The sequence below is a fragment of the Lynx rufus genome, unplaced genomic scaffold, assembly GCF_022079265.1.
Source record: "Lynx rufus isolate CCGP_SWC_20201006 ecotype Redwood Valley unplaced genomic scaffold, mLynRuf1.p SCAF_5, whole genome shotgun sequence".
Taxonomy (NCBI): domain Eukaryota; kingdom Metazoa; phylum Chordata; class Mammalia; order Carnivora; family Felidae; genus Lynx; species Lynx rufus.
The window spans coordinates 75,508,626-75,535,195 of NW_025814867.1; the positions used below are offsets into that span (position 1 = coordinate 75,508,626).

Below are 26,570 nucleotides of genomic sequence, written 5' to 3' on the forward strand. Positions count from 1 at the left end.
ATATACACACAATGGAATAAAGAGATACACCCAACAGCCATAAAAAGGAAGGAAATCTTATCACACACTACAACATGGATGAACTCTGAGGGCATGCTAAGTGAAATAAGCCAGTCAAAAAAGATAAATACTGTTTGATTCTACTTAAATAAGGTATATAATCAAATTTGTAAAAATAGAGTGGCATGATGGTTACCAGGGTCTGCGGGGGAGGGAGGGGTGCAAAGTCGTGTAATTGGCATAGAGTTTCAGTTTTACAAGACAAAACAGAGTTCTACAAATGTTTCATAACAATGTAAACATACCTAACACTATTGAATTGTACACTTAATGGCTAACATGGGGGTGCCTGGGTGCCTCAGTCAATAAAGCATCTGACTTTTCAGAGCCTGTTTCAGATTCTTTATCTCCCCCGCCCTGCCCCTCCCATGCTCATGCTATCAATAAATGTTTAAAAAAAAATGGCTAACATGGTATATTTTGTTTTTACCACAATTTAAAAAAGTTAAAGAGTACCATATGACCCTATGATTCCACTCAAGGTATATTAGCAAAAGAAATGACAACATGTCTACATGAAAACGTATACACAAAAATCCACAGCATTATAATAACGAAAAAATGGAAATAACTCAAATGTCCATCAACAGATAAATAAACAACATAATGGAATATTCAGCCACAAGAAGAAATGAAGGACTGATACATCATGCCACAACATGGGTGAACCTTGAAAACATTACACTAAGTGAACAAAGCAGACACAAAAGGCCACATATGTGATTCCATTAATATGAAATGTCCAGAACAGGCAAGTCCATAGAGAAAGAAAATAAATTAGTGTCTGCCTAGGGCTGAGGGGAGGAGGGGAATGGGGAGTGACTGCTAATAGGTATGGAGTTTCTTTTCGGGATGACAATGTCCTGGGATGATGACAGTTGCACAATACTGTGAATACAATAAGAACCACTTGAACTGCATACTTTTATGTGGCAAATTATAAGATATGTGAATAATATCTTGATTAAAAGAAATATATACTAATTTGGGAATCCTGCTTGGTTCAATAATCTCAGTCCATTTTCCTCCTTAGCCCAACGAAGGTAGTACAACCTTTTTTTTCTCTTTTCCTAAAAAAGGACCCACTATCCCACTTGGGGTTCAGTAGCTAAGTACAGGATCCCCTCAGCTGATGAGGTGGGCCAGCTCACCACTCCACAGCTTCTCTATCTGAAGGAAGCTAAACCTGGCCAGTCCAGACACTGACTCGTATATACAACCATGACAACCAAAGAACTGAGCTCAAGTGGCCCCTACCTCAGGTTCCCTAGGAACGAGGACTATAGGCACAGGGATCATCCTGTTGGCTTCACACAGTGACTACAATTTCTCTTCCTGGGCAGTATGGACAAAACTAGTTAAGGACTGGTCCCACAGCTTTCTAGAGTCAAAAGAAAATCCAGAAAGACCACCCATCTTCAATCCTCCTGCCGGGAGACAAATAGAAACTGATAGGGGTAGATGAAAAGAATAGGGCAAATCCACAATAAGGGAGACAAAGACCTTTACAAACTAACCACAAAAGGGGTTATTTCTCTGCACCCTCCCTGTAAATGAGAATATGTAACCTCCTCTGTGAGCAACTTTTAGAAATAAAGGACTTATTTAAACTCTGTATGTTAATGGAGGATGTTTACATTGGTATACAACTTCAAGACAACTTTGACAATACGTAAAATTTTAAACATAAATACTCTTTGACCCAGCAAATCTATTTCCAGTAACTCATCCTAAAAATGAACTTGCAAAAGAGTACAAATATCTCTATATAAGGATATTCACTGCAGTGAATATAGAAGACTATAACCTATTAAAAATCCATTAATAAAAGACTTGCTACATAATATTCATTTCCATGAGTTACTACAATGTTATTAAAAAAGAACATTCTGGGGCGCCTGGGTGGCGCAGTCGGTTAAGCGTCCGACTTCAGCCAGGTCACGATCTCGCGGTCTGTGAGTTCGAGCCCCGCGTCAGGCTCTGGGCTGATGGCTCAGAGCCTGGAGCCTGTTTCCGATTCTGTGTCTCCTTCTCTCTCTGCCCCTCCCCCGTTCATGCTCTGTCTCTCTCTGTCCCAAAAATAAATAAACGTTAAAAAAAAAAAAAAAAAAAAAAAAAAGAACATTCTGAGCCCAAGGTGCTGGTAATTTCCATTTCTTGATCGGGTGCTAATTACATGGATGTACTCAGTTTGTGAAAATTAGTTGTACATCTGAAATGTGCATGTTTTTCTATGCACATTATACCTCAATAAAATATAAAGAAGCAATAGACCTACTTGTATTGATACAATGTCCTTTAAAATATCAAGGGAAAAAAAAAAAGGTGCAGAGAAGTATAAATGCCTATTTAGAAATAGATGCTTGGGGCACCTGGGAGACTCAGTCGGTTAAGCGTCTGACTTCGGCTCAGGTCATCTCACGGTTTGTGGATCCGAGCTCCGCGTTGGGCTCTGTGCTGACAGCTCAGAGCCTGGAGCCTGCTTTAGATTCTATGTCTCTCTCTCTCTGACTCTCCCCCACTTGTGCTCTACCTCTCAAAAATGAATGTTAAAAAGAAAAAAATTTAAAAAAAATAGATGCTTTAATAGAACATACAAGTTTAACTAAAAAGGAGTGGTTGTTATGGGGACAGAAACTGCATCACTGGAAGTCTACAGTGAGAAAGACTTATTTTTCACTTTATATATTCTTTACCACTATTTTAATCTGTTTACATGCACACTTATTCATTTTACAATGGCAAAGACTAATCTAAGTAGCCAAAAAAGGGCTCCCTTTTATCCCAGCCATCCTATGCCAGCCTGCCATTTCGGGACAATTTGCTGCAATTTGGGCTGTCAATAAACACCCAAATACCTGGGATGGGAGTAGACAGTGTGATTCACCAGAAAGGTAATTTAGTGATGATCTGCTACAGTTGAAAGTGAAAAGACGTAATCAAAAGTCTATTATTTAAACTAAGAAGGGAGTGTGTTCCCCATCTCCAGCTAAAACTGTGTGGTATCAGACAAGTTATTTAACCTCTCTGAGCCTCAGTTACCCATTCTGAACAATAAGGACACCACTAACAGGGCTCTTTCAATGAAGACTAATAATAAGGATAACAGTATGTATGTAAAGTACCTATCCTAGTACTTGAAGCCTAACTGGCACTCAACCATTAGTTTTTTCTTTACCCTATAAAAATAACTTGTCTGAAGACTGAGAAACCACGAGTTTCAGGAAAAACAGTGACAAATTAAAAGGTTAAGATTAACTAGAAGACCAAGTAAACACTGCCTTATGAACAACTTCAGGAACAGGGAAGCAGACCTTAGTCTAGGAAGTATAGCTCAAAATCTTTGAAAGGTATAAGGGGAAAGAAAATTGAAACTAAAAAATAAAGTAATCCTGGTAGAAGCAGAAAGCAAAGGAAAAACAGACTTTAGGGGCACCTGGGTAGCTCAGTAGGTTAAGTGTCTGAATTTGGCTCAGGTCATGATCTCATGGCTCATGAGTTTAAGTCGCACATCAGGCTCTCTACCATCAGCACAGAGCCTGCTTAGGATCCTCTGTCTCCCTTTATGCTCTGCCCCTCTCCTGCTTGTGCGCACACACTCACTCTCTCTCTCTCTCTCTCTCTCTCTCTCTCTCTCTCTCTCTCTCTCAAAAATAAACAAGTGTTAAAAAAAAAAAAATAGACTCTAGAAGTTGGGGCAGAAGGGTCAAGGCCCTAGGGTAGCAGTGCCTAAACTTTGGGGCTGACAATAGATATGGACGGGCCACTGTTTTCTCCAGTCTTCTCTTCCCATCCTCCTCCTTCCTGTCTCCTCCTTCATCAGATACAATAATTTGGTAGGTTCTTCTCTCTCAGCTTTACCAAATAGTAAAGTAAGCATTCTGCTGGGTTAACAGGAAAACCCGGCAAGTGTCTGAAAGCTAGAAAGTAGAGGAAATCCTCTCCTTAGAGGTTGCCTAGGGACTTCAAGTACAGGTTTAAAAGCCTTGCAGATCAACGCAACAGAACAGGAGAAGAGCTTAAGTGTAAAAGCATCAGGCACAAGTCTAACCTGAAGAATGCTATCTGATGCACCTACAAATACCAAGTGAACATATAAAAACTGTTCAAAGAAATGTGAAGTTTGGGGAGAGATTTCTGTGTAGTAATTAAGATTAATACCAAAAATTAAAAAAAAAAATCCCCAAAATAACCAAACAGGGAGGAAAAACAAGGAGCAAGACCAGTTCTCTAGCACACTTGAAAAAGGGATTCCCAGGGACAGGTTGAGATTGAGTCAAAACCAGGGATTCCAAACTGGACATCATCAACTCTAAGGCAGGGAGGTTTTTCACCTCATCACTGGACTCTACCTTAACAATAAATTACAGGGATCCTTTATGATTTGTTCTTATCTAAACCTAGGAACCAAAGAGATATGGGTAAATCTGAGATACCCCTTGCTATCTCAAGCTCGGGAACCAAACATCTCCTATGCCTCAACTATGTGCCTGAACTTCCTATATCCAAAATCTTGCCATCCAAATTCAGGAGCTCATTAGATCCAGACAGCAAGGAGTCCTTATGTGAAATGTTCAATGTAACAATCAGACATCCTTAACCTACCAGAGCTTTCATGTTGCCACTACCCAGGAGTGAATACTACAAAGCAAAGAAACACACTGGTCTCAAAGAGCTTTGAAAGGACTTTTCAAGTTCTTTCAAAATACAAAAAGGAAAACAAAACAACAACAGAAAACACGTGCTATCCAAGAAAGAGAGTGGTACAGAGTCCATCTGTCACCCCACAAATCAATCCTCAAATAAAATCAGGAGCTAAGCCAACCTCATTTAGGATCAGCCCAAAGGAAGCAACTGGGAGAGCTAAGCAAGGAAGCTGGATGAATGGACACTTCTGAAGAGACAAGACGTAACTATAATCGTGAGAATAGCACATAAACATGAGACTCTTAGTATATAGTTAACTTATTAAACATTACTAACAAATGTTGTATAGCTAGACTCACTGCTACCAAAATAATTATTTCCTACAACAGAAGTCTGAGGTGACACTGAATGGATCAAAGAGCATTTCCTCAGCTTTTAAAGTCACTTAGATAACTTCACAATAAGGATTTGGCATGACTGCTCATGTTTATGTGGTTCAAAATACTTTACATACAAGCTGCTAGTTAGATTAAAAACATCTGTCTCTTCCTACTGCTACATCCTATGTGCCAAATAAATGATTAGACTAAAAGAAAAGAAAAAAGCTAGGGGAAATTCTGATTTTCAGTTATCTCCAAATACCAATTTCTTTGAATACGCTATGTACTGGCATGAGAAATATTTTATTTTTTTAATGTTTATTTTGAGAGAGCACATGCGCGAGCAGGGGATGGGCAGAGAAAAGGGGAGAGAGAATTCCAAGCAGGCTCCACACTGTCAGCACACAGCCCAACATGGGCTCAATGAACCGCTAGATCACAACCTGAGCCAGAACCAAGAGTCAGATGCTTAACCAACTGAGCAACCAGGCAGGCACCCCTGGCATGAGAAATATTTTAAATTCTGACCCCAAGTTTCTTCAAATATTTAATGGCATAAAATCTGAAAATGTCAAAGGAAATCAAAACTTTGCTATCCCAAGGAAATACTGTTAATTTTGGTTACTTTCAGAGAACAAGCAAACAAACCAAAACTCTCCTGTTAATCCCAATGGAAAGAGATGTGCTAGTATAGAGCTATCTTGAAAGGTATCATATTTATTAAACCTCACTGACTAATCAATTCTACAGTATGGCAATATACTTTTGAAAAATCTCAATCCTTTGATTCAAGAGTCCATTTAACATTCATTCACTTAACAGATTTTCATCAAGTGCCCTTACTGTGTGTGCAAGACATGTGCTAGTTGCTACAAAAAGTGAAAAAAAAAAAAAAAAATCTCACCGTTGTCCTTTAGGATGCTGCATGCACAATTACTAAGGCAGGCTGTGTTATAAATGATTAAAAAGTGCAATGAGTTCAAAAAAATGAAAGCACTTCTGTTACCAGCAAGACTCCCTGAACTCAGGAAACTCCCAGAAGCTTCTGCCTAATGGTCACTTTCATCTTTTAGATACTAATGAACTGCTGTAACAGGAGAAGAAACATGTGAGGGGAAGCCTGTACAGACAAATCACAAAGTGCCTTCTCAATATTCATCTCAAGCCCTGATGAAAGGAGCCTGCTTGCCCCTGTCAGAGAGTCATGGCTTCGGAAATTATTCCCCATGGTCTCCTTATTTGTACAAATAAGGATAACCTTGTGAGGCAACTCCACCTGTGTAGTCGGTCTATAGCTCAGCAAGGAGCAGACCCACTTCAGTCCAGTAACATTTCCTATGAGAAGAAATGTCTGAAGCATAAGCTTAAAAACCAGTTCAGGTTCCAACAAGGAGACAGAAAAAGTAAACCTTCCAGGCAGAGGAAAGAGTCGAAAGGAAGAAAATAAGCACCTTTTCTCCACTTAGGTAGGTAAAAAAATTAGGAGTACCATTAAGACTAACTGTATTTGAGAAAAAGCAGTATTTTGCTATTTTTCTAGGAAGATTTTTTTTCCTATCTGTACAATTGTTAAACTTTCAAATCCATTTCCCCAAATTTCTCAAGTAACTAAGTCCATAAAATATTGTATAAGTGTTAACTTTGAAAAGTCAGCTTTGTCTGTCATAAAAATTTACAAAGAACAAAAATTAAATTATCATGGTGACATGCATGGCATGCTTATATTTATTCAAAGAGGATTTTATAAACAGCATGGTAAAGAGAAAATCAGCTTCAGAATGAGACAGACCTGGGTTTTGCAACTTAGCTCTACTACTTACTAGCAGTGTGACCTTTGGAAAAGTTCCTTCTCTGAAAGCCATTCCTTATTGGTAAAAAGGGAGATAACTACCCAGTAAACAACCCTGTGAGGTAGGGAGAGAATGTGTATAAAGCATTCTGCATAAAGAAGGTGCTTAATCAATATCCCCTTTAATTTCTTTAATAGGGAAGTAATAAATACAACCTATTACACAAGCTAGGATTCTACAACAAAGATAGATTATTTGATCAGTGTCATACTACGTCAAAATTAGAAAGCAATTGACCCACAGCATCATGTATACCATTATGCCACACTACTTGTTATACTATTACATTAGCCTGAAGGTACAGAGACTCTGTCTTCTAAACCACTGGTGAGCAGAGTACAAAAGCCATTGACTGTGACATACTGTACCTTTTGGTTTGATTTCTCTTCCCTTGAATGGCTAAAACGTGTAAGCTAACACAAACCTGTCACAGTCCGCTGGCCATCACTTAGGTTATTCCACCACTTGTTAATCTAAAACAGAAGGAAAATTGCCTATCACCATATGGTAAATACTTTCGGGCTAGGAAAATGAAAAGCCAGGGAGAAAAAGCTTTGTGCATAAAAAGATTCCTCATGTGTAAAAATACCCATAAACAGGGATGCCTGGGTGGCTCAGTCGGTTAAGAGTCAACTTCAGCTCAGGTCACGATCTCATAGTTCCTGAGTTCGAGACCCATGTCAGGCTCTATGCTGACAGCTCAGAGTCTGGAGCCAGGAGCCTGCTTCGGATTCTGTGTCTCCCTCTCTCTTCCCCATCCCTGCTTGCACTGTCTCTGTCTCTCAAAAATGAATAAACGTTAAGAAACTATTTTAAACTTACCAATAAATAGACATAATAAATATGTGGCAAAACAGAAAAGCAGGTGCTTTATAGCTAGCTTACATTCTCTACAGAGCGACTGTCTAGCTCTGGGACATCAGACAAATTACTCCTAAACTTGTTATCTGACATATGAAATGCAGACAGTAAATAGACAAGTGGCAGTACCGTTGTGAGAAATATCAATAACATAAAGCACCTAGCACGCTATCAGATGTAGATAGGTATCAAATTTAAGTGATTATTCACCAAGGTCCAATCTAGTTTTAGAATCCTAACCAAGAATATTTTCTAAAATTACCTTTTAAGGTATGATAATTTGAGGTTTAGAAAAAAAGACACACATCAAAATAAGCCTAGGATTTGCTTTACAGTAATCAGTGGTGGGGAGAGAAGGGAAACAAAGTTGGCCTTGTGTCAATAATCACTGAAGAGGGATGACAGGGGTTCATTATATTTTTATTATATCTGTTTGAAATTTTTCCATGACGAAAGTTTTAAAGTAAAAAATATATCTTTTTTAAGTTTACTTATTTGAGAGAGAGAGAGAAAAAAAAAAACAAACCCACGCACAGAGAGGGGCAGAGATGGAGAGAGTCCCAAACAGGTTCTGTGCTATCAGCACAGAACCCAACATGGGGCTCGATCTCACCAACCATGAGATCATGATTGACCTGAGCTGAGATCAAGAATTGGATGCTTCATCAACTGAGCCATCCAGGTGCCCCTAAAAAACAAATTCTAACTATGAAATTGAACCATACTTTGTACAGAAAGAAATCCAACGTTAAAAAAAAAAAAAAAAAGTTACAGATCAGTATGTATATTGATCCATATACAATGATTCCATTTTTGTATTTATAATTCAATTGTGTATGAGCTTTCAGACCTTACTCCCTACAATATACAGTGGTGTGGCAGGGGTTCCCAGGGCTTTTGCTCCCCATGTTATATTTATGTATCGTTTTAATTTTCTTAAATGGGCATGGATTTTATATTTTATAACCTATCATTTGTTTACCTAGTATAAACAAATCCATCTTTGGAAAAGATTATGTATATTGCTTGTGTCACTTTTCACCAGTCTAAAGAACCAACTGGGCCATCAAAACTTTATAATACAGCCATGTGCTGGAAACCCATAGCATCCTAAGGAATACAAGATTATGGAACAGGTCAGTGTTATTACCTCCTCAAACATATTGTACTGAATAAATCACTGTTAACTATTGTAGCTTTCACCTGCAAATATTACACCCACTGTCCTTCTGACACCAGCCTCTCTAAAACAGGTACGGCTCATGCTACTTGCATGTCTATGGGGAAACGAAGAATGAATACTTCTTTGTCCTTTGAAGAACGCTGAATTATCATTAGGAGAAAATTAAGCAGACATCAACTTTCTCTCCCAAGTAGAGAGGCATGTGTCACACACAAAAAAACCAAAAGTGCTTGAAAACCAAATGAACCTGGATCCACATATTAACTTAAGGCCTCAGTGCTCAATAAGTATTGCCAAATGACATAAACATATTTTATTTGAAAGGCAGTATTTGTAAAACAAAAAAAACAGTTAAGAAATTGAAAGAGGGTCACCAACTTACATGTGAAATAATGAAAAGTTCTAAAGCTCTATATTTGTACCCTTTTCTTGCATCCTCATGCCCTGAGCAGTTAGAAATACTCCACAGAGGGTATTTATCAAAGGTATGTAAACATGTCACCGAGCTTTTTAAAATCCACATAATAGGGGTGCCTGGCTGGTTTGGTCAGTGGAGCATATGACTCTTGATCTCAGGGCTGTAAGTATGAGCCCCACACTGGGTGTAGAGATTACTTAAAAATAAAATCCACAGGGGCGCCTGGGTGGCGCAGCCGGTTAAGCGTCCGACTTCAGCCAGGTCACGATCTCGCGGTCCGTGAGTTCGAGCCCCGCGTCAGGCTCTGGGCTGATGGCTCAGAGCCTGGAGCCTCTTTCCGATTCTGTGTCTCCCTCTCTCTCTGCCCCTCCCCCGTTCATGCTCTGTCTCTCTCTGTCCGAAAAATAAATAAACGTTGAAAAAAAATAAATAAATAAAATAAAATCCACATAATATTTCTATACCTGAAGCATAAACGTTTTGAAAAACTGCCTATGATTCTAATATGGACTCTAAAATAATCCAGCAAGGGGATACAAAACAGTAGCCCTTCAACTTTAGTAGGGCTGAGAGAGACACCACAACATTAATTTTTAGCAACTTGATTTTTGATACATGGGGGTAGAGGTACAAACTTCCTGGAACACTGTCAAGTACAATATTGCCAGACATACAAAGCATAAGTAAATACTCACCACAATGAAATGACTCTAAAGAAGAATATTAAATTCACTAACTACATATTTGCTGATCTAAAGGTCGTCAGTCACTAAAAAGACTTCACAAATAACCAGACTTCAAAATTTATGATCAACTAGAAGAAAGCCATGTTTATCTTTACCTCCTTTCTGAAGTCTCCTTCCTTCTGTGGTCTTATGCTATCCAACCAATCAGCTTTTATACCATCAAAATAACTCTGGACCCTGGATTTCAGTGATTCATATTGCCAAATGGCAGCTGATCCAAATGCACAGCCTGTAAACTACATAAAATTAATATATCACAAAATAAATTCAAAAGAGAAATAGATCTACACATAGTTCCAAGGACAATATTTCATTTTCATTGCTTCTTACAAAGCAACAGAAGGACCAGGAACATCTGGCACAGTAAAACCTATTAGGTGAAAAGAATATTTAACTGTTCCCACATTTTATTAACTCCACAGTACCCTGGAGCCTGTTTACAGCCAGAAATTTTCAAATAAAATTCAAAGTATCAACTTAGTATCACATGAAAAGTTACCCCAAATAAGAGGCCCATAAGTTTCTTCTCCAGGGCTTACATAAATGAACCAGATTCTAATAGTAATTATTAAATTCACATTCTCCTGTAATCATTCATGACCCCAGATACCCAGATCCTTTAAATCCCCCTCCACTTGCCTTTAAGATAGACCAAATAGGGCAAACAGTACTTCAACACTACACCAGCAGCAAGTTAGGTGACTCCTAGTGACATGAGCACTTACCCCAACAGTGAAAAACAAGGGCTTTATAAGGGTCCTTACAGGATAGGGAGAAGGATAAAAGACTGTTTCTTCTACAGGAGGAATCAAAGCACTTCTCTTGTATGTTTCACCAGTTGTTCCAGTGTCTGATCTTCTAGGTTCAACCTTCCTGGGTGCTTTTCTGAATCCACATTTTTGCTGAATAAAAAAGTTAAACCTTTAAGGGGAAAATAAGAGATTACCAAGAGCACTGTCTTGGAAACATCAACCTCTATGAGCCTCACCCCTGGCCTGCCATCAACATCTTAGTTCATTCTCACTCTGTAGCTCCAAAGAAGCCAAGATGCCTACTCCCAGGTAGAATTCTAAGTCAAAACACTGAACTGTGCCTTTCTAGAAAAATATAGCAACTTTATTTTTTTAATGTTTTTATTTATTTTTGAAGGAGAGAGAGAGGGACAGAGCATGAACGGGGGAAGAACAGAGAGAGAGGGAGACACAGAATCCGAAGCAGCCTCCAGACTCCAAGCTGTCAGCACAGAGCCTGAAATAGGGTCTGAACTCATGAACTGTGAGATCATGACCTGAACCGAAGTCGGACGCTCAACCAACTGAGCCACCCAGGCTCACCCAGGTTTTGTTGTTTTAAGTCCTCATAGCTTGACCTCAAAATATTTGACACTATCGATGATACTTACCAGCTCTGCCTAGTTCCCGTAAGACTGCATTCCCTATTCTTCAAATTCACTTTCCTCATGGTTCCTCTTTTTTCCTATCCCTTAGTGACAGATATTCTCAAAGGCTCCAATAGTTCCTCTACACACTCTCCATTCAACCGATACAAATTCATGAAGAGTTTTTTTCTTCTTTTGTAAAACTCTAACTTCTCCTAAGTAGACAATGTAGAATCCCCTTTCTGTTTGTTCCCATTGTACTCTAAACATACCATCTTTCCAGACTCAAAGCTCCTTGAAAGCAGAAATCTGAAAGGCCTTCCAAAACTTTGAAGAATAAATGTATTTCTGTGGCCTGGATGACTTGTAAGTAAATGATTCAAATATATTTCTTTAGTCTTAACTTCCATCTTCTATATTGTATTTCCAACCATATACTGAATATTTCCATTTGGATATGCTCCCAATTACTTTAAAACCAATGTATTAAAAGAAAACTCTGCCTCTATAAACAGCTCCATTTTCTGACATCCTCAATCTTTTTCTTTTTCTTTTTTAATTTACATCCAAGTTAGTGCAACATGTAGTGCAATGATTTCAAGAGTAGATTCCTAATGCCCCTTACCCATTTAGACCATCCCCGTACCCACAGCCCCCTCCAGCAACCCTCAGTTTGTTCTCTATATTTAAGTCTGTTTTGTCCCCCTCCCTGTTTTTATATTATTTTTGCTTCCCTTCCCTTATGTTCACCTGTTTTGTATCTTAAATTTCTCATATGAGTGAAGTCATATGATATTTGTCTTTCTCTAATTTCGCTTAGCATAATACTCTCTAGTTCCATCCACGTAGTTGCAAATGGCTGACATCCTCAATCTTTTGGAGAGACCACAGTTCTTTCAATCACTGAGGTTAAAAAATCTAGATGTCATTTTGGAGTTCTCTCTCTCCTTTACTCTTTCCATCCAATGAAAAACAAACTCTGTCAAATAAAAATATTTTTTTCATTCTTAGTCCCTCACTTCATGCCTGGATTACAGCAACAGCTTACTTAACTCCAAACATTTTATCTTAACATACTGTTTTTTCTCCTACCACTTTTTCTCAAACATTCAACAGTTCCTCAAATGCCTCTTCAGAGAGCCAAAAATCTCTCCCCAATTCCAATACAACTCCTTAGTTCATCCCTTCTGACTTGGAATACTCTACTATTTTCTAACAGGTCTCATTGCTTCTAATATTGTCCCACTCCAATTCATCCTCCACATTTTATTAAGCACAAATGTAATGTCATTCTCCTGCTCTAAACCCCACAATAATTTTCCATTCTTCCATCAAACTCAGCAGGGCTACTCCTCTGTCTGGTACCTCCCTTTGGTACCTTTATCTCCTCCTCCAGGAAGCCCAGAGTGGGGGTCTCCTTTGGACTCCTAGAGTCCCAAAGCAACCTGTATAGACTCTTTTACTTACATCAACTATTGCCTCTACCACAACTGGACAATTCTGTATTCACTGTACCTCTATCACTAAGCCCAGTCCCTAACAAAGGTCAATAATTATATTAGAAGGAGGTCAAGAATGATTGTTAGTTCTATTAAGAATAACTGAAAGATGTTTCCGATTCTGTGTCTCCCTCTCTCTCTGCCCCTCCCCCGTTCATGCTCTGTCTCTCTCTGTCCCAAAATAAATAAACGTTGAAAAAAAAAAAAAAATTAAAAAAAAAAAAAAAAAGGGGGCGCCTGGGTGGCGCAGTTGGTTAAGCGTCCGACTTCAGCCAGGTCACGATCTCGCGGTCCGTGAGTTCGAGCCCCGCGTCGGGCTCTGGGCTGATGGCTCAGAGCCTGGAGCCTGTTTCCGATTCTGTGTCTCCCTCTCTCTCTGCCCCTCCCCCGTTCATGCTCTGTCTCTCTCTGTCCCAAAATAAATAAACGTTGAAAAAAAAAAAAAAATTTAAATAAAAAAAAAGAATAACTGAAAGGAAGATGGTAGTATTCACCAAGACAAGGGAAATCAGAAGCACTAATATAGGAAACTGGAAGATAAAACATGAAAAATTCCATGTTGGGCAGTGTTCAAAATGCTTGTGGTCATGGCAGCTCTATTCTATTAGCCAAAGAACTAGAACTTCAATTTCCATCAAAAGGGGAAAGGATAAACTGTGGAATATTCATACAATGCAGTACTACTCAACAAAAAACTACTGATCACACATTATGGATCAATCTCAGGAACACTGTTGAGCAAAACAATGTTTATCTTTCAGTGATGGTTCCATAGGTGTATACATTTGCCACAATCCATGGGCCATACACTTAACACTTACACACATCAAGTATTGTTAGCATTGTAGGATACCTAGATGGTGTCTAGTTGGCATCTGGAAACAAACGAAACTCAGAAAAATGGCATAGTGACTATTATTACTATTATTTGCCTAGTATGCTCTTTCAAAATTCTGAGTCCACTCCACAAATCAACTTCTCAGAAGTCACATAGTGAGGGTGGGCAATAGTGATAAAGTAATTTACCTCCAAATCTTTAATAACTCATAACTTATACTTCTAAATAAGTGCTATTCTTTTCAAGGAAATCTATTTTGAAAAGTGATGAACTTATTCAAACAAAGCCAATGTTGCCCTGACTGGCTCTGAACTTCCTTCAGAGCCCTGTTACCAGAATTATGACTATCCTTTAGCAAATACTGTTAAATAGCTAATCCCAAATCTATGTCTAGTTCTTTTTCTCTTGCCTTTTTCTGCAGAGACTAAAAAAGATAAGTAACTTCACTTTTCCAGCATCTTTTATGGCAGAAGGTGGCCATATTACAGAATTCTGACAAAATGAGAGACAACAGTTTTTTAGGGGTTCCCCAGAATGACTCAGTCGGTTAAGCATCTGACTCTTGGTTTCAGCTCAGGTTATGATCTCACAGTTTGTGGGTTGGAGCCCCATGTCAGGCTCTGTGCTGCTGGCATGGAGACTGCTTGGGATTCTCTCTCTCCCTTTCTGTCTGCCCCTCCCCAGCTCACACTCTCCCTCTTCCAATAATAAATAAATACACTTAAAAAACAAAAAAAGAATTTTTTAGGTACCTCTTGGGAAGATTTTGCTTATCTGATAAAAATTGGCATATCACCAAGGTCACACTCCTCGCCCCTTCTGTTTGCCTTGAATGGGGATGTAAATGCCTAGATTTGGGGCAGTCATCTTTTTTTTAATATTTGTTTATTTTTGAGAGGAGAGACAGAGCGTGAGTAGGGAAGGGACAGAGAAAGAGGGAGACACAGAATCCAAAGCAGGCTCCAGGCTCTGAGCTGTCTGCACAGAGTCCGATGTGAACTGTGAAATCATGACCTCAGCCGGAAGTCCGGTGCTTAACTGACTGAGCCACCCAGCTGCTCCAGGGCCGTCATCTTGAATGCCAAGAGATTCAAATACTGACATTTTTGACCCACTGAGCAGACAGTAGCCACTTACCTCCATCTACTTAAACTACTCCCCTCATTTATGTTTTTATTTTATTTTTGAGAGAGAGAGAGAGAGAGACACAGAGTGTGAGTGGGGGAGGGGCAGAGAGAGAGAGGGAGACACAGAATGTGAAGTAGGTTCCAGGCTTCAAGCTGTCAGCACAGGGCCTGACACAGGGCTCAAACTCACGAACCATGAGATCATGACCTGAGTTGAAGTCGGATGCTTAACCAACTGAGCTACCCAGGCGCCCCAAACTACCCCCCTCATTTAAACAATAAATTTACTTACAGTCAAATGTATTCATGACAACACCTTTAAAGTGGCAAATATTGGGGCACCTGGGTGGCTCAGTTTGGTTAGCGTCCGACCTCAGCCCAGGTCATGATCTCATGGTTTGGGCCCCACGTCAGGCTCTGTGCTGACAGCTCAGAGCCCGGATCCTGCTTCAGATTCTGTGTTCCCTCTCTCTCTGCCCTGCTCCTGCTCATGCTCTCTTTCTCTTTCTCAAAATAATAAAAACACTAAAAATATTTTTAGGTGGCAAATGTTAACACTCTACGATTGAATTTTTAAATTATTTTTTAATGTTTGTTTATGTTAGAGAGAGAGAGAGAGAGAGAGAGAGAGAGAGAACAACTGGGGGAGAGGCAAAGAGAGAGGGAGACAAAGAATCTGAAGCACGCTCCCAGCTGTTAGCACAGAGCCTGACTTGGGACGGGAACTCACGAACTGTGAGATAATAACCTGAGCCAAAGTCAGACACTTAACCAACTGAGCAACCCAGGTGCCTCTGGATTTAATTTTTATTAAACAATTCAAAGCAACACAGAGCTAGGTTAATAAATAAAGTAACATCACCACTTTGGGCCAAAAAACAAAAATGTGACATAAACTAACAGGAATATCTTCCCTTTAAAGACCACAAGTTGTAACCCAGTGTTGTTTTCTGGCATTACTTTTTTTTCTTATTAGACCAAGAAAGATGAAGAATGAGACTTCTTTGTATCTCTAATGGTATGATAGAAGAAACGTACTCAATCAGATCTAATGAAAGATTACTTCCACAGCTTATCGACTTATTTCAAATTCTGAAGTGCAATGTTTGAAAAGGAACACAAACACACCAGGTCGGGAATCTAAACTTGAAGCAAACTCAGACCTTTTGCTGAGAATAATATTCACCTTAGAAATAAGTATGAGGCCAAGGACACCAAGAATATGTGACACAAGTTGGCTCCAGGGTTAAATTCAGATGCAGAGTACATATATTAAAAATACACACATGGCACAAAAACAGACACTCAGATCAATGGAACAGAATAGGCAACCCAGAAATGGACCCAGAAACATATGGCCAACTAATCTTTGACAAAGCAGGAAAGAATAGCCAATGGAATAAAGACAGTCTCTTCAGCAAATAGTGCTGAGAAAACTGGACAGCGACATGCAGAAAAATGAACCTGGACTACTTTCTTACACCATACACAGATACAAACTCAAAATGGATGAAAGACCTAAATGTAAGACAGAAAGCCACCAAATCTCGAGGAGAAAGCAGGTAGAAACCTCTTTGACCTGGGCTGCAGCAACTTCTTACTCAACACATCTCTGGAGGCAAAGGAAACCAAAGCAAAAATGAACTATCGTGACTTCTTCAAAATAAAAAACTTCTGCACAGCGAAGGAAACAATCAGCAAAACTAAAAGGCAACCAACGGAATGGGAGAAGGTATTTGCAAACGACATATCAGATAAAGGGTTAGTATCCAAGATCTGTAGAGAACTTATCAAACTCAACTCCCAAAAAACAAATAATCCAGTGAAGAAATGGGCAAAAGACATGAATACACACTTCTCTAAAGAAGACATCCAGATGGCCAATCGACACATGAAAAAATACTCAACATCACTCATCAGGGAAATACAAAATCACAATGAGATACCACCTCACACCTGTCAGAACGGCTAACATTAACAACTCAGGCAACAATAGAGGTTGACAAGGATGTGGAGAGAGAAGATCTCTTTTGCACAGCTGGTGGGAATGCACACTGGTGCAGTCATTCTGGAAAAGTATGGAGGTTCCTCAAAAAATTACAAATAGCACTACCCTCCACCCAGCAATTGCACTACTAGATATTTATCCAAGGGATACAGGTATGCTGTTTCGAAGGGACCCATGAACCCCAATTTTATAGCAGTGCTATCAACAGTAGCCAAAGAATGGAAAAAGCCCAAATGTCCACCAATGGATAAATGGATAAAGAAGATGTGTGTGTATACACACATACACACAATGGAGTATTACTTGGCAGTCAAAAAGAATGAAATCTTGCTATTTGCCACTACGTGGATGGAACTAGAGGGTATTACGCTAAGCAAAATTAGTCAGAGAAAGACAAATATCATATGACTTCACTCATATGAGGACTTTAAGATACAAAACAGATGAACATAAGGGAAGGGAAGCAAAAATAATACAAAAACAGGGAGGGGGACAAAACCATAAGAGACTCTTAAACATGAAGAACTAACAGAGGGTTGCTGGAGGGGTTGAGGGCAGGGGGATAGGCTAAATGAGTAAGGGGCTTAAGGAATCTACTCCTGAAATCATTGTTGCACCATGTGCCAACTTGGATGTAAATTATAAAAAATAAATTATAGAAGGTAAAAAAAATAAATATATGTATCTTGAAGGTGAAACCAAAAAACAAACAAACAAAAAAAAAACAAAAACAAAAAAGCACACACACACAGAGGCTCCTGGCTGGCTCAGTCAGTGGAGCATGCAACTCAGGTTGTGAGTTTGAGCCTGACGAGTGTAGATTTAAAATCAAAAAAAAAAAAAAAATGTGTGTGTGTATGTGTGTGTATATGTACACACACACATAAAGAACATATTATTGGGAATTACAGTTAGACATACAGATCTTGTTGGACAGAATTAAGTACAATGTATTGGTTCACTGAACATCTATTCCTATTACCCAGCACATATTCATACACCACAGGGGCTGGAAACCTAAAAACTGTGTTTCCCAGGTATCCTTTCAGTTGGGTTCCAGATGTCCTTTTGATTAGTGTTATACCTATTCAATACCTGAAGTCAAAACTGAATAAGAAGGCAAGACATAAGGCATCAATTTGCAAGCGAAAATAATGGTAAAGGCAGCATAGTTCTTACTTAGGTCAGCAGATCCTGATTTGGCAGCAGCTTCCCCAGTTTTCTCATTTATTGTTACATAACAAACCACCCCAAAACTTAACTGTCCTGAAACCATAATTATTTCTCAAGACTTTCTAAGTTAGCTGCCCTCAGGAGGGCAGTCCTTCTGGTCTCACCTATGGTCACTTACACAACCCGTCCTTTGAGCGCTCAACTGGAGCTGGGCAGTCTAATATGGCCTCACTCCCACACCTGGGGCCTGTATGGGCTATCGGCTGGCCATCTCTCACCAAATGGTCTCTCAGTAATCAAGCTAGTGGGGGGCTTCTGTCATGGCAGTTGGGAGTGTTCTAAGAGGGAAAAGGTGAAAGCTGCAGGGCCTCTCAAGGCTCAGACTCTGGACCTTGTACATTATTTCTGCCACAAGCTACTGGTCAGAACAAATCACAAGACCAACCCAGCTTCAGGAAATAGAGAAATAGATAAGAGAAATGGATGACAGGAGCTGTGAATTACCGCTGCCATGTTTTTTAATCTACCATCAGTTGCGGCAGAGGCAGTGATGACTGAAAGCTTAGTCTCAGAAAAGTAATTCTCAATCCCGGCTCCTGAAGAGCAGAACATGCCACCATGGCATAAGGACTGTTTTGAGCTGAGTGCAACTGAGAAGCAGATATAAGAAAAACTCTGCCCTGCCCCCATGTGCCTAAAAGTAGGATATAAATTTGTAAAGGTGTACCCACTATCCTCTACCAGGAAAAATAGAATCATGAGACAACTCTAGACCCTTATGTGCCCAGAGAAGGCACCAGAAAAATCTACTAACAGTCTTATATCCATTAGCTCCCTCATATATTGCTTGCCCACAGTTTGCTGTCCTAAAAACTCAAAAGTCCTTGTCCTTTGTCTTCTCATTTCTCTAAAACTTTGTTGTTTTTCAAATGCTATATAAGCCCAGATTCTAACTTTGTGTTATTCATCAGGGAGTACCCCCACGTGTATGTCCAATGCACATGTTCACAAGCTTGTTTTTCTCTTGCAAATCCATCTTTTGTCAGTCTATACAGGGCCCTAGCCAATAAGCGTAAGATTGGTACAGGGAAAACAGCTTTTCTTTCCCTATACTACACATAAGAACTGCCTAGTGAGCTCTTAAAAATACTGTACTATGGGGGTGCCTGGGTGGCTCAGTCAGTTAAGCATCTGACTTCAGCTCAGGTCACGATCCCATGGTTTGTGAGTTCAAACCATGCATTGGGCTGTCTGTCAGCTCAGAGCCCCATTCGGATCCTGTCTCCCTTTTTGCTTCCCCCCTCACACACAAAAGTGCATACTCTCTTTCTGTCTCGAAAATATTTAAAAAAAAATACTGTACCATGGCTCCACTTCATACCAATTCGTCTCCAGAGGTGGCATGAAGGCATCACTAAAGAGCTACTCAGCTGATTCTCATGTGCAGCCAGGGTTGGGATTTACCACAGGTTTGGGAAAAACTTCAGTATACATACAAATCACCTGGGGATCTTGTTAATATCAAATTATAAATCAGTAAGCCTGGGGTGAGGAAAATAGCAGATTCTGCATTTCTAAACAAGCTTGCAAAAGGCCAAACTTTGGCCTGTAGGGTGGATTTGGCCCTCCAGCTAAGTTTTAAATTTTTAAAGATTTTTTTTTAAAGTTTACTTATTTATGGGGCGCCTGGGTGGCGCAGTCGGTTAAGCGTCCGACTTCAGCCAGGTCACGATCTCGCGGTCCGTGAGTTCGAGCCCCGCGTCGGGCTCTGGGCTGATGATGGCCCAGAGCCTGGAGCCTGCTTCCGATTCTGTGTCTCCCTCTCTCTCTGCCCCTCCCCCGTTCATGCTCTGTCTCTCTCTGTCCCAAAAATAAATAAACGTTGAAAAAAAAAAATTTTTAAGTTTACTTATTTAGAGAGAGAGAGGGTGGGGGGAAGGGCACATGAGCGTGAAGGTAGGGGAAGAAAGGGAGAGAGAGAATCCCAAGCAAGACCCTCAGCTGTCAGTCCAGAGCCTGAGGTGGGGCCCTATGAACCATGAGATTATGACCTGAGCCGAAATCAAGAGTCTGACACTTAACAGAATGAGCCACTCAGGTGGCCCAAAGAGTTATTTAAAGGAAAAGAAAGAGTATGTGACAGAGACTATATGTGGCCTGGTCATTTTCTATCTGGCCTTTCACAAAATAATTTTGCCACCACGGTCCGAGATGCCTAAGCATGGTTCACAAACCACTTTCAATAGCAAGGAGCTAGAACCTAACCCCCCCTCTCCTAACAATATTTCTACTTCAATTAGAATGATTATGTACAGGGGCATCTGGATGGCTCAGTCAGTTAAACATCCGACTTCAGCTCAGGTCATGATCTCACAGTCTGTGGGTTTGAGCCCCGCATCAGGCTCTCTGCTATCAGTGCAGAGCCTGCCTGGGAAATTTCTCTCTCCCTCTCTGCCCTTCCCCCATTCGCACATTCTGTCTCAAAATAAACTTAAAAAAAGGTTATGTATAGGTTAATCCTATTTAAATAGGACTAACAAAAATTCAGATTTGTAACAAAGAATTTAAACACAAAAATTTAACTAGGGCTGACAGTAGTGAGCATTCCTCACTGACCCCCAGCATCCATGCCCTTTTTCCCTCTCGTAACAGTGTCCTGGAATTTCTAGCCATTTGGTTGGGGGAGGCACCCAAGCTCCGGACTAGCTTAAGCTAACCTACACACCCCACTCTCTGCCAATTTCAAAGGATTCAAGGATGGGCATGTATCTCAAATCAGGCCAAGCTGGTCCAGTGAAATTCAATTTCAAGACTTTGAATACTGGAGAAATTTTTCTGCTGGATGTGAACCTAAAAGTATATAGTCCCAAGAGCTGTTAACAGTCATTTTGAGATATGAGAATGAGACAGCATGCTGAGAGAATAAAGCTAACACTTAGGAAGCAGAGCCAAGCCATAAAGAAAAATAGAATCCTGGTGGCAATCTGAAACACCAAATCTTGTTTCACCAGTCCTGCTTCTGGACTTTTTTAACTGCAAAAACCAATAAATTCCCCTAATCACTGAGATTGGTTAGAATACGGTTTTCTGTTAGTACAATTTTTTTTTTTCTTTACAAAAATGCTTTTAGATGGAGTACTTCACACATTATACGACAAGGTACACTTGTCCTTAGGGGGAGTTTTGTGTTAAATTTCTTAAAATGCAACAACAAGAAGGAAAAGCATGATAAATGTCTCCAATTGCAAATGTTAGAGATATTTACAAGCTTGGGTTCTTTAGCGCTACCCATTCACATCGGTGCAAAAGATGGAAAAGATGACTTAATAAATCACTTACCTTAAGTAAATTCGGAAAACAAAAACATGATAAAATGGATGGTGTGAGGGGAGAGCGGAATGGGAGGAGAGGGATATTAGAAGCATATACCATCCCATAAAGACATGCCTGCCATTTAGCTCTGCTGTTTTGGTCCTTCCGCCAATAACCAGTAATTTGTGAAAGCAGTCTAATGCACTCAAAGTGGGAAGATCTCATGAATACCTGAGTCACTACTGGTCATATAATTGTTATAGTTCAATTTTTTAACATGATCCCATAACTTTTAAATAGAAAAAAGTATTATCTATGTATTAGTTGGCATAATGATGAACTGTCTTGTGAGTTGTTTTAACAGTGCAACTTGGATATAAGTACAAGTCGGCACTAATGTCTATGTTATTAAAGATTTTCATGGATAAATTGAGTAGAAATGGCCTAATGTTCAAATGGAGATAGCATGTGTCCAAGGATACACACAATAAAGTCATTCCACTTAAAAATAAATGTTTTTAGGGGAGAGGGGATTTTGACATAAACACTTGCATGACCAAATTATTTTCTTAAAACCTATCCTGAGTTAACAGATGGTAAATTAATTTTTTTTTTTTCAACGTTTATTTATTTTTGGGACAGAGAGAGACAGAGCATGAACGGGGGAGGGGCAGAGAGAGAGGGAGACACAGAATCGGAAGCAGGCTCCAGGCTCTGAGCCATCAGCCCAGAGCCCGACGCGGGGCTCGAACTCACAGACTGCGAGATCGTGACCTGGCTGAAGTCGGACGCTTAACCGACTGCGCCACCCAGGCGCCCCAACAGATGGTAAATTAAACAGGGAAAATAACTGAACAACCAACTATTCTCTTAGATACTTCCATACAAATGAAATCATGCAGGCTTCTTTCAACACTAAACCATTTCTCAGAAGTGCTGCCAGAAATTTGAAAATGGTAAAGCTTCTGAAGAGCCTGATATTTTTTCCTTTTTCTGTAAAGGAACAGAGACTAAATATTTTAGTTGAAGAAACATCTGTCACATATTATTTTGCTTTGCAACCCTTTAAAAATGTAGAAACCATTTTTAGCTGGTGGACCGCCTTAGACCTGCCAGTTTACAGAACTTCTATATCACTACCTGTAGTGCAAATTCTCAGCCATGCTTCAGGCCTATCATAACAGAATCACAAGGATTAAGCCCAGAGCTCTGCTTTTTAACCTCACCTCTAGCTTCATTCTTCTGTATACTAATCTTAGAAATACAAGAAGTCAAAGCAGACCTAATAAAGTTACATACAAGGTAACTCATTCTTCCTATTAATTTTAAAGTGCTTGTTTCCAGAGGTGAGTAGGCATATATACTATTTCAGGCTTACTCATATTCTTTTATAATGCACATTTTTCTACGCAACCATAAAAATGTCCTTTTCCAACTCTGCAAATAAAAAAAAAAAAAAGATGAGGAGTACCTGGGTGGCTCAACTGGCTGAGAGTCCTACTCTTGGCTTAGGCTCACAGTACATGGGGTCAAGACCTGCCTTGGCCCTGCAGTGACAGCACGGAGTCTGCTTGGGATTCTCCCCCTCCCTCTCTGCCCTTTTCCCTACTTACATGGGCACACACATACTCTCTCAAAAATGTCTTTCACTTTCCATTCCTTACACATATTTTTAATATTAACACACCTGTTGTTTCTTAATAGCCATATTAATTTTTCTTCCCCCTCAAATCATGCAATTCTGATAGGGATTTGGGATAAACTATGGAACCTGGACCCCTGAAATCTATTACCACCTCCACCTGACCTTCTCATTCTCCATCTCCCCAGGAGTTTAAGATTAGTGGCTGAAGCTCCATGTTAAGGTGTATCATGAAGTTAAAGTACAGTGTGTATGCAAGTTTTCACAAATCCCTATCCTGATTCACTTGCAGTCCTTGTAAGAACTACAGGCTCTTCCACTCCCTACCCTCCTTCTGAGTTGATGGGGTGGGGCCTGGAAAATACATTCTACAAGCACTCCAGGTGATTCTTAAAATTGGGTAATGGCTCTACCAGTACGGACCCTCAATATTTGCTACTGGCCGCCCCTCTGTTGAACGCTCTACCTTTCCTTGCTACCAACAATCAGATGGATTCCAGGCATCTGGAACCAACTCCAACTCAAACGGGGAAGGATGAAACTCTGGATTAAAAAACAGGAACAAGGGGCACCTGGGTGGCTTAGGTGGTTGAGTTTCCCGCTCTGGATTTCGGCTCAGGTCATGATCCTAGAGTAGTGGGATCGAGCCGGTGTCGGGCTCCATGCTGCGCGTGTAGCCCACTCGAGATTCTCTCTCCTTCTGCCCCTCTCCCTACTCACTCTCAAAACAAACAAACAAACAAACAAAAACCCAGGAACAAATTTCAAGTTAAATACACGTCAAAATCTTGGACAGCTGAGGGATTTTTCTCTTCTCTTAATTTAGAAGTGAATAAACAAAAGCAGCAAACACTGATAGACAACACTCTTCATACAGCTTCTACTCGGGAAAACCAGTACTGTAGTTTTCTTTCCAAATCATGTGAAAACAAAATATTCCAGGGTCTCCATTCTTTAAAAAAAAAAAAAAAAAAAAAAAGCCTTTCCTACGACTTCGTAGAAGGCAAAGGGATGCCCTCTTCTGACCCCGTCTTCCCTTAGTTCTTTCTCTTAACGCTAAAGAAAATAATTTGTAGAACAGAGGTTTATAAAGACTGACAGAGAATAAACTCTCAATTCTGCTATTCTAACACCCGTGTCACCGCTTCACTTAAAAATATGGTACCAGTAACTTCCTCGCGGGATTATGAGGGTTGCACGCCCCTCAGCCCTCAGAGACTAGTTCCCCTTCCCCCCACGTCCTTCCTGATGGGAAAAGGAACAGCCCGCGCGAGCTCACGGAGAGTAAGGCCGGTCACTGCGCACCCCGGCTCGGGGCAGAGTGGCGCGGCGAGAAGCGAGGACTGGACGGAGGAGAGAGAAGAAAGAAGGACGGAAACCGGAAGGGACGGGTGAGGAGAGGGGTGAGCGAAGGCAGCTCCAGAGACCCCACGGCTTGCACCCCCGAGGATGCTCGGCCAGAGCTGAGGAACCGAGGGGAAAGAAGCCAGGAGAGGCGATCTTTACCTGCGTCCGAGCAGTCGCGGCGGGGCCAGGGCCGCAGTGAGCTCCTCGCAGCTGCGGCCGCCCGCCGGCGGAGCCCACGCCCGGCCACAGCCCCAGCCTCTCTGCGCCCAGCCTCGCCACGCCATCTTCCCAACCTCTGCCCCCCCATGGCCCGACCTTACGAACCCCTGCCGCGGAACCACTTCCGGGGCGGAGGAAAAACCACAGAGCGCCGAGGAGCAGCCTAGAGCGCCCCTGCACGGCTGAGCGGAGGCCCAACGCACCCAAGGGTTCCGCGGGCGCTCGGGAGAGCGGCGCGGCCTCCGCCCCGTTTGCACATGAGGTCCAGAGGAAAAAAAGAAGGAAAAACTAGCACTCATTGAGTAATGCCACGTACCAGGGACTTTACCGAAGTTACTGCGTGTAATCCTCGCAAAACTGTTGAGGCGGCCATTATCACCGCTGGTTTACAGAGGCTCAGAAAGGAGTGGAGGAACCGTCATTGCAACCCAAGTTTTCTTATATTACTTCTCTTTTTTTCTGATCTCTTAGTTTCATGTTATGACATACTTAAGAGGATGTGCCTCTGATCTTTAACAAAAAGTCCAAACCTGAAATGGAACTCCGGATTCTAGGTGAAATACAAACTTCATGAGTCAACCTTGCCTACCTGTCAGGCAGCTTTATTTCCTGCCACTCCATCCCGCCCTCCGACCTTAGCTGCAGTCAAACTGTATGATTTGCAGTTTCTTAAAGGCACCTGCTTCTCCAGAGTTCATATACCATTCCCACTGTCTGAAACACCTTCCCCTTCTCTCCCTACTCAACCTACCTAATCAACTTGTCCTTCAGACCAACCTCAATTGCCATCTTTTCTAGGAGGCTGTAGGGGAGGAAAAAGTTTTCCTCCATTTTCTTGAGGTCCCTGGCCAGGTCTGAAAATTAAACTGATAAATATTAACAGGAGGAGTGCCTGGGTGACTCAGTGGGTTAAGCACCTGACTTTTTTTTTTTTATATGAAATTTATTGTCAAATTGGTTTCCATACAACACCCAGTGCTCATCCCAAAAGATGCCCTCTTCAATGCCCATCACCTACCCCCCCCCCACTCCCCATCAACCCTCAGTTTTTCTCAGTTTTTAAGAGCCTTTTATGCTTTGGCTCTATCCCATTCTAACCTCTTCTCTTTTTTTTCTTCCTTCCCCTCCCCCATGGGTTTCTGTTAAATTTCTCAGGATCCATATAAGAGTGAAAACATATAGTATCTGTCTTTCTCTGCCTGACTTATTTCACCTAGCATAACACTCTCCAGTTTCATCCACATTGCTACAAAAGGCCATATTTCATTCTTTCTCATTGCCAAGTAGTACTCCACTGTGTATATAAACCAATTTCTTTATCCATTCATCAGTTGACGGACATTTAGGCTTTTTCCACAATTTGACTATTGTTGAGAGTGCTGCTATAAACATTGGGGTACAAGTGCCCCTATGCATCAGTACTCCTGTATCCCTTGGGTAAATTCCTAGCAGTGCTATTGCTGGGTCATAGGGTAGGTCTATTTTTAATTTTTTGAGGAACCTCCACACTGTTTTCCAGAGTGGCTGCACCAGTTTGCATTCCCACCAACAGTGCAAGAGGGTTCCCGTTTCTCCACATCCTGTCCAGCATCTATAGTCTCCTGATTTGTTCATTTTGGCCACTCTGACTGGCGGTGAGGTGATATCTGAGTGTGGTTTTGATTTGTATTTCCCTGAGGAGGAGCGATGTTGAGCATCTTTTCATGTGCCTGTTGGCCATCTGGATGTCTTCTTTAGAGAAGTGTCTATTCATGTTTTCTGCCCATTTCTTCACTGGATTATTTGTTTTTTGGGTGTGGAGTTTGGTGAGCTCCTTATAGATTTTGGATACTAGCCCTTTGTCCGATATGTCATTTGCAAATATCTTTTCCCATTCCGTTGT

The 26,570-nt window shown here is 40.8% G+C and overlaps 1 protein-coding gene across 3 annotated transcripts in view; it reads right to left on the bottom strand.

Moving 5' to 3' along the window:
• The window catches only part of PARL (presenilin associated rhomboid like), a 51,010-nt gene extending 26,240 nt beyond the window's left edge, over positions 1 to 24,770 (bottom strand). For 2 of the 3 annotated variants that reach the window (XM_047099346.1, XM_047099348.1), the window contains exons 1-4: positions 24,629 to 24,770; positions 10,871 to 11,066; positions 10,241 to 10,381; positions 7,362 to 7,410 (exon numbers count right to left, since the gene is read on the bottom strand). In XM_047099346.1, the coding sequence (XP_046955302.1) occupies positions 7,362 to 7,410; positions 10,241 to 10,381; positions 10,871 to 11,066; positions 24,629 to 24,753 (511 nt within the window). In that variant the 5' untranslated portion in view covers positions 24,754 to 24,770. The remainder of the gene's footprint in view (positions 1 to 7,361; positions 7,411 to 10,240; positions 10,382 to 10,870; positions 11,067 to 24,628) is intronic. The other variant, XM_047099347.1, reaches the window with a different exon arrangement.
• Between the last annotated feature and the right edge of the window lie 1,800 nt (positions 24,771 to 26,570).